The following is a 9,126-nucleotide window of genomic DNA, read 5'->3' as shown; positions in this document are numbered from 1 at the left end:
TTAAACCAAAACCCTCTGATTCTCTTTTCTGTCTACAAAATGAAAGCTTCTTCGGATGTTTTCCTTCAAGGTATAATGTTTTTTGGAATGGAAATTCACTGCATGCGACTGCTGAATTTAACTATTAGAGCTTATATGAGAGTGCTGTTGTTTGTTTGTTTTCTTAAATTAGACATCTAAGCATTCTACTCTAGGTAACTTCCTAATTAAGTAGAATGTTTATGCTTCTCTAAATAATACGTAGAGTTGATTCAGCAGCCCAATTATTAATTCACTATGATTTTGAACTTATGCTAAGTTCATGAATGACCAACATCATTGGATCGCATGAATTAAGAGAGTTTCTGTTCAGAATATTTCTGCTTCTCTCTTTGTTAATTGCCCATGGGATCCAATGCCACCAGCTACACCAGAAACCGCAATGCACCCTTTTAGAACTCAGATCTGATCCCTCAGTTTATGACTTAACTTCAAATGATAAAACTAAATTTGTTTTGATATTGACATGAACAAAATTCAGTGTCATCATCAATCACTCAAATGTTGTTCCTTATGCAAAAAAAAAGTCAGAGTTTTGAAAGGGTTTAAGATGCACATATTTTTTAATGCTGACACTTGACCAACATTCTTAGCAAGTTGGCAAATAAATCTAACTATGTAATATCTAAATAACTAAATCTTATCTTCATTCAGAAATGCAGAGATTTTGTCCAAAACAAAGAACCACCTTAAAATGAAAGCCAAGAATTATACATGCTCATGGAATTAAACTGTAATTATTTGACCACAATCTGCAGGAAATTTTAAGACTCATCATACTAGTGTTCACCAGTGCTTAACTGCATTTTAGATGCATAACTCATTCAAGTCACTCGAATAAATGTCTGCCTGCCATATGAAATTGGGTACATGATGAATCTTCCAGTTGGTGAACACTAATAGATGGTGAACTGCATACATTCAAATTAACTATTGGAGAGCCTTACCAAGATTTTCATAACCTTATTAAAAATACTTTAATTGTGCCTTTTTTCCATATATATTTATTTGCACAATTATCACAAATAATCCTGCATTTCCAACTGATTATTTTCGTTCCACCCATATGCAACACCCAAATTGCCTTCATATATCAGGCAGTTACATGAAGTATAAAACAGAAACAATTCCAAATATCATCAGTTATATTTCTGTTTCCTTTAACCTCTATGGTTTACTTAGTCTGGCATTAAAGCTAACTGTCCTCAGCTGTCAACTTGATCTTGATTTGTGCTGCTTTCTTGTAAAGTTAGTGTATGATGCAACTGGTTTAAGCTGATTTTTAAGTTCAAGGTAATATTACCAGTCTCCCACGTACCCCCGTAGAACCATCATTCACATGTTGACCAATAATTTCTGTTTCCTGTTGGTCTGGTGATAATAACAGAGTGTCTCCCTCCTGCCATCTTTTTCTTTTCTGCCATTCCATCCTAGGCACCCACAATTGACATCCGACCTCGATCAGCTACTATTCAAATGAACAATGCTACACACCTCCAAGAAAGGGATGAAGAATACGGGTATGAATGTCTCGATGGCAAGGACTGTGCTAGTTTTTTTTGCTGCTTTGAGGATTGTCGAACAGGAGCATGGAGGCATGGAAGAATACATATCCGCATTGCCAAAATGGACTCCTATGCCCGCATCTTCTTCCCCACTGCCTTCTGTTTGTTTAACTTGGTGTACTGGGTATCATATCTTTACCTTTAAAAGCAGGAGATCAGTGATATGAGCCTTAATCACTGAATTTCTTAGAGAGATGGTTTCCAAATTCCACTTGAAGTATTGATGACGCGCTTTATAGTGGTCTGAATTCTTTAGTGCCATAACCCAGTAAATACCAATTATATCATTTATCCAAAAATTGCCATCAGGTTATTGTGAATTAATTGTCCATTCAACATATTAAAATATCTCAAAATAAAAATCTCATAAACAGGTAATATTCAGCTATACCTGATGGAATAAGGAAAATCAGGGCAGACAGGGCAAGGGGGAGCATGGCAACATCACTTACTAGTTGGCGCTGCCATTTAAAACAGGAGTGACAGAGAGCAGAATTCCCAGGTAAAGTACTGTACAGTTTGTTAACATTGGCTATAATTATGTTATAGCTTTATTCTTTGTGGGCTTTTCTTTTTGGAAGAGTCATCTCTCACTTTGAATATGTATTAAATAAGCTAGGAAAATAACTTTTACTCCCATCCAGATAAAAGTAGACCTTTCCCTTTGCCATCCCTTTAAGAGCACATGTACAATTGCTGTAAATATTTCAATACCTTGTAGTACATAAAGTCTAGTGCATGCATCTTTTGGGGGCCAAAATAAATGATACAAAAGGTACCATAAAGTATTGTCTTTTATTTTGTGTCTCTGGCTGTGCTATTGTAATTGAAATGTGAATAAAAATCATATTTTTTTCCTTGAAAAATGCCCCCTTTCCCTCATGCATGGAAGATCCAAGCAGACAGCACTTTCATGTAAGACATTAGAGAAGCCTTAAGGATTCAAATAAATAACATGTAGACAAATCTGTATGGCCAATATAATAGCTCATAAAGTATACTGTACACGTCTGCTGCAGTTGTAGCCTTCATTTTCCATCGATAATGTTGCTATATTTCAAATGAATTTCCAGTAATTATACATTGCAAGATCAGCTTCTGAATTTAATCCACGTGTTTCCATTGTTCTTCTCCCATGCTGAACTATTATATTCACACAAGGCTTTTTTTTTTTTCTTTTCTTTTCCCCGTCCTTTAGTCCAGTCCAATAGGTTTTATTCTAGATATTATTTTTACTTAAGAACTTCATTTTGAAATATTTGTATTGTGTATACGCATACAGATCTCTGCCCATTCATGTCCTTGATCAGCAATAGTTGTTGCCAGTGCTGCTTTTCACTCCGTAAGTACCTTTACTAAAGAAACCCTTAAACCATAGCTAGCACACAGATATATATCCTTGAAAACAGAAGAGAACAAAGAGTGTCTTGGCTACTAAATCATACGTACGCAGTTTATATGTATTCAAAACCTTCAGCCCTCCTGGGTGAATCCTGAAACCCACTTACCAGTTTTCAGCACCTAATGATGCTCTATTATGCAACCTTAAGCACATGTACATATGACTGACTTTTTTTTTTTATTGTCAAAGATGTAAAATGTCAACTCCTGAAAAGTGGGTTTGCAGACTGAAATGGGAGATATTTAATTATCATTACAGAATTAACTAATAGCTGAAATGGAGGAAAATGAAAGTTTTCCAATGTTTGTATAGTTTTGGAAATAAAAAAATGTATAAAAAAAGGAATAACTCAATCATCAATTGCTTCTTGTCCAATGTATTTGAAAATCTTTTAATAAAGGAATTGCACACACCTGTGGACTTTTTCCAATAAAACTGCTGCACTCAGCTCCAGAGTTTTCTTTTCATTAGTTTGTTAAAAGCACACATCAAGGACCAGACTCGGCTCTAAGAAGTTCGAGTCATCAGCTGTCTATATATAAAGTGACAATAATCCTCGTAACCCTCTGCATTGTCTCATTTTGCAGTCAAATGGCCTATTCACATTTTCATGGTTGGAGACTAAGTCCTGAAAAGCATTTTGAAGATTACCTTATTCTATTAAAAACAAACAAACAAACAAAAAAACCTCTGAGCTAGAATTATCATTATGAAAAGAGAGAGAACTTTTCCTTCTTTATTTTGAGCAGAGTATCTCTACTCCCTGAATGGATTCCAATCATCTTTCACAAGGAAAAGCATATCAGCTGCCACCAGACAGATCGCTGACTAATTATTTTCTGCAGTGGTCAGTGACTTAGCAGCTTCCTGTTAGCAGCTTTCATTTAATGAATGGCTGGCGTCAAACATTTATGAATTCAATTTTTACCTGGATCTTTTCCCTTCTCCCAAATAGTCATTATAAAGATCATTATGAGTCTCAGCCTAAATCAGACCTTTAATTCCCTCAGGCCAAGTGGATTTCAGTTAACATACTTAGATTGTTTTTCCGTCAAGGTCACTGAAATGAAGGATTCAGATGCTCAGAACCCATTACTCTAGCTTGACCATCAGGCTGAACATGCCTATGGAAGGCCAATGGCACAACCAAATTGCAGGCACTAATGAGGATCGAACGATCAGGTTGCTTGTGCAGCAAGGTCTCTTTCCCCAGCAGGACAGCAGTTGAGCTCAAAAATCACAATATCCCCAATGAAATAAAGCACAGCATACAAAAGAAGCCAACTCTGCAGCTCAGGATTTGAGTGACATTTTCTAACCATGTATCATTACTGAAAGGAAAGCAAACAAGCCCTTCCTCAACTGTAACCAAATACCTCAGGTTCTACCACTCTTATTTAGGAGATTTGTAATTTCCTCTAAAAGGGGATGCATGAGTCTGAAAAAGACATTTCATGCTGAAACATGTAATTACAGCGAGGAAGTGCACGATGCAGTGCTGACTGAGCAAGAAGCACAATGTTCCTCAGAACAGAGACAGCATTAGCTATACTGCCTAGAATCAAACTATGACTTTTGTATTGTGGTTAGACTGCCATCACAGCAAATAAAATAATGAGAAAAATGCTCTTTGGGTGTGAGGAGGGTTGTTATTCAGAAGAAAACTGCTCAGAAACCTAGCTATGTAAATATATTTGTACATATTTATGTATATAATATTTATATATATTTCACACAACTTAACCTTCCCAGCTGCATTTGAGGGAAGAAACACTCCTGACTCATCACACTTATTAAAATGTGTTCAAGTTCATCATACTGCAGACTGCGACAGCTGCTCTGGTATGTGTCTCTGGATGTTCAGATAGTTGTTAAATTTCAGTCAAGTACATGTTAGCAGTGCAATTATTTATTTGCTATTTGTGTTGCAAGTATGCGTATTGTCCTGATCAAGACAACACATTTTTATCCCAGAAGTCATGTCAAATATGCATATCAACAGAGAATACACTCAAGGCTTATAAATGTATAAAATTAATATCATCTCTCAAGTTTGCATGACTTCTATATAACCTCCTATCATCAAAATTTGGCAATCAGAAAAATGAGAACAGAACTTAAATAGCCAGTACTGAAGACTTTTAGCCTCTGCGCCTCTCACAGCTGTAATTTTTCACTTACCATGTTCTCCCAGAGCTGTGCCTCAAAGGACTGTTCAAATGTATTATGTGTAACAGTTACAATGGCACATCTATAGTAATAAAAGTTTTGCATATACTGAAAGTCTAGATATTTAGAACTCCTTCCCACCATGCCCCAAAGTCCTCCAGTCTAAAAGCATAGATCAGTAAAGAAAAAAGGAATGGTTATATAATACTCAAGTAAATGAATGTTGTGAGTAATGTAATAAGAAAGCTTTGTTAACTGCATAGGTTTCAGTAGCTGGTATCACTGTACATAAAACCAATAAAAGAACGGGAAAAACCAGTTTTAGATGATCTGTTTTGACATTAAGGCTGGGTTCTGTAGGATCACAAGAGAGAAGAGCTGTAATCTGGGAGTGGAAAAAGAAGAAGCATAGACTTTTTCTGGTTTGATGAAGAAAAGGCAGACTAGAGCAGACAGAGTTTGTGAGAGAAGCTGGTAGTTGAGGAATGAAATTAAAGCATGATAACGACAAAAGCTGAAATCAATATTGAGCTAATGTGCTTTACCCTGCCTGCAGCTGAGAAGTGAATTAGAGAAAAAACAAAGAATTTGCTGAATTATGGAAAAATTGTATACATTAATGGACTAAATAGGCAATTGAAAGCAACAAGCTAAGAAGAGGAGATAAGAAGCAATACTATCCACAGGAGAAAGTGATTGTCAACGTCAGAACCACAGAGGGTGCAGGTCTCTGAACCAACTAGAGCACGGTTTGGGTTCAGGCTTTCTCTACATAGATGAGGAACCAGATTTTGATGACGCTATGGGAGAAAGTTCATGTTATTTAAAAATGAATAAGGATGTCCAATGTAAGGACGAAGGGAAAAAAAAGAAGCCTATTCATAGCAACTGGAAGAAAAAAAATGCCCATTCTAAAATAAGCTGAGGGATACATGGAAAATTGAATTCTTCCAAGTATGAACACGGGAAGAAAAATGCAAATAGAAAAGACCCATCAAGATGAAACTTAAAGCCCAGGGGAAAAAGTGACTTTTTAAAATGCAAGTGTTGTCTTTCATAAAAAAATTCAATTGCTTTGTAAAGAGAATTTAATTAAATCTTATGAAAAACTTCACAGGTAAATCATCTTATTAAACTCATGAGAGATCTATTGTTCCATTTCTAAAAATTAAAAGCCAGTGCACTTCTCTTACTTATTCAGAAGAATCCTACAGATGATAAGATTTGGAATTCCTATTTACACATCAGCATATTTTTCTTTTTAAATTCAAGATTCATAATGGAAAATATATCTGTTGAATATGAAAAAGAAAGTTCATGACCTTTAAAAGATGTTGAATAACAGACAAACTAAAAGCTTTGTTTATGTATCAGAAAGCCTCTTTGAATATTTCATTGAGGAATGCTGAATTAGTTCAGAAAAAAAAAAAATATTAAAAAAGTTTGCCTTTCTCATAGGAAAAATAAAAGGCGCGGTATGATGAGACTGGATATGATTTTCTCATTTAGACTTACATAAAATTCATATCCATTATCAAAATGAGAACAGGGAAAATAAGAAATGAAGAAACATTAGTATAAATTTAATTCAACTAGAATGAAAGATATTAGAAATATTGATCTTCCCACCAGACACATGGCTTGTGATACTAGCACAATGAAATCTGTTTCTGATGAGCTTCAAGTATTCCTGACATTTCTATTTTTCCCTAGATTTTTCAGGTATGTGCTATAAGCCTAACTATAGACTCCGATATTTTGCTTTGAGAAGCTTCACATTAAGTCACTCACAAAAAGATTCATTTCAGTATTTCCCTTCAGCCTTAAAGCAAAAGATTAAACTTACAATTTCAGCAATTCCAGATAGCTTTTCCTATTGTATAATCTCATAAAACTGTACGGATTTCACTGCTTTTTCTGTTTCTGAGATTCTTGTCTTATTTACATTAGGGCTTCTAAACACACTGCCACAGTGAGATGTTATACAGAAAAAAAGCATTTTTCTTTTGCCCTCTCAGAACACTCACATGAATTTGATATCTTTCCTGCTTTCTCTGACAGCTCTCAATCACAGAATCACAGAATTCTAGGGGCTGGAAGGGACCTCCAGAGATGAGTGAGTCCAACCCCCTCCAAAGCAGGCTCCCTAGACCAGGCTGCACAGGTAGGCATCCAGCTGGGTCTTGAACATCTCCAGAGAAGGAGACTCCACAACCTCTCTGTACAGACTGTTCCAGTGTTCCATCACCCTCACTGTGAAGAATCTTTCTTCTGTCCCACAAATCACTGTATTCACAGCTTCTTCCAGCTTTTTTTTCTCTGATTCTACTTCAATTCTGAAAAATTCTGGTAATTTGCAAACTATTGCTTTTAAAGAAACTCAAAGTGAAATTACACAGTTAATATACTCAATACTAAGAAGTTAGTAAGACAAACATACTGCTAAATTCAAGCTTGTCTTCACTTTGCTTGATTTCAGCAGAGCTGATGCCAGCTAGTGATAAGACTTTATAGACTGAATGTTGGTGCCCAGAGAATACACTCATTTTCACAGCCTACAAACCATGGTGGCACATCGCTGTGGCCTAAGCTCCCCCCCAGAGCTGTACTCTCCCCATACAGCAGCACTGCTGCAGTGTCAAGCACCTGGAGGTGCCTTCTACATCCAGATGCTCTAACTCCTTTAATACTTCTGGAAAACAAAGACAGTGGTCACACAGACACAGCTGTCATGACCTCCTTCCAAACCTGAGAGACACTTCATCAGCAGTTTTTGGCTGCCCTCAATGGATCCAGTAGTTTTGCTGCTCCCTCAGAAGTCTCCAGCAGTGCTTTTTGGAACAGTGTGCACCAGGTGAGCATACCCTGGTAGCTCTTGGAGACTCTCAGTGTCAGAGAATCACAGATATAGACTAGATAATGAGAGCTCACCTTGAGAGAGGACATTGACAGCTGAGAGAGGGGAGCTCGCTAAGTCTTCTATTATCAGTGTTGTTTGGCTTAAACACTTGGGACAGGGAAGAAATATCAGCTCTACAGAATAAGAACGTTTACAGAGTGATACTGCACGAGCAGCTCAAGGGATGGACATTTAGCTATTGAAGGGTTTTCCTCCCCTTATTTCTAAGAATTATTTTGTAAAGATACTATAGCAAAAAAAAAAAAACAACAAAAAAAACAAAGATATGAGGGAAGGCTCTTGTTTTGATTTGTCAGAATAATTTAATTTCAAATTTACGATAGAGATAATCTAAGAATTTTTAGAAAGTTGAGGGAGTGGCAGGAGCATGTCTGTTGGTCCTGCTCCCATAGAGAAGCTCTATCAGAGCATTTGGACAGACAGGTAACAGGCAGCTTCTGTTATAGAACTGTATGTGGAATGCATTATTTCAAACAAACCTAATGAAAATTTCTACAGTAGAAAGTACAAATGTGTGGAAGAAACCACCTTGCAAACACCTAATATGCACAAAGAGATTTGCTTCAAACTGCTCTGCATGATCTGCCATAGTTGATCAGAAATTATTCTATTTGAAGAGTCATCTTGTTCTAGTAGATTAGCCTATGCTTTAACAAAATAACATTTTAGGGATTTTTGTCCTTCAGACTTTCACTTCAAAGAAAACGTAGGGCAGCTCCTCCTTCCAGCTGTGGCCGACCTCATCCCCTACCACTTGTGTGCAAGGAAACAAAGCTAAGCCCCAAATATCTGAGAGCAAAACTGAACAGAACTCTCAAACAGTTTGCAAAGCTGTTTTAGCCAAAATCACAACTTTCTTCCACAATTTTTATGGAGCCTTCTCACCTGCAGTGTGCTGCAGCCTTCTGTAAGCATAACTAAGCTTCTCTGTAACTACATATTCAGAGAGCTATTTGAAAGTTGACAAAAACGCAGGAGGTCCACCGAGTAAAGATGTAGCGGATAGCTCTGTTCAATATGTCTGAAATTTG

At 36.6% G+C, this 9,126-nt stretch overlaps 1 protein-coding gene across 2 annotated transcripts in view; it reads left to right on the top strand.

Annotated features, from left to right (window-relative positions):
* GABRG2 (gamma-aminobutyric acid type A receptor gamma2 subunit) overlaps nt 1-3,467 on the top strand; it is a 68,777-nt gene extending 65,310 nt beyond the window's left edge. The window contains exons 9-10 of one of the 2 annotated variants that reach the window (XM_003210277.4): nt 47-70; nt 1,474-3,467. In XM_003210277.4, coding sequence (XP_003210325.1) covers nt 47-70; nt 1,474-1,749 — 300 coding nt within the window. In that variant the 3' untranslated portion in view covers nt 1,750-3,467. The remainder of the gene's footprint in view (nt 1-46; nt 71-1,473) is intronic. The other variant, XM_010718901.3, reaches the window with a different exon arrangement.
* The last annotated feature ends 5,659 nt before the right edge of the window (nt 3,468-9,126 follow it).

The sequence above is a fragment of the Meleagris gallopavo genome, chromosome 15, assembly GCF_000146605.3.
Source record: "Meleagris gallopavo isolate NT-WF06-2002-E0010 breed Aviagen turkey brand Nicholas breeding stock chromosome 15, Turkey_5.1, whole genome shotgun sequence".
Lineage (NCBI taxonomy): Eukaryota > Metazoa > Chordata > Aves > Galliformes > Phasianidae > Meleagris > Meleagris gallopavo.
Note: the sequence above shows the minus strand (reverse complement) of the source record. Positions and strands in the feature narration are given on the sequence as shown.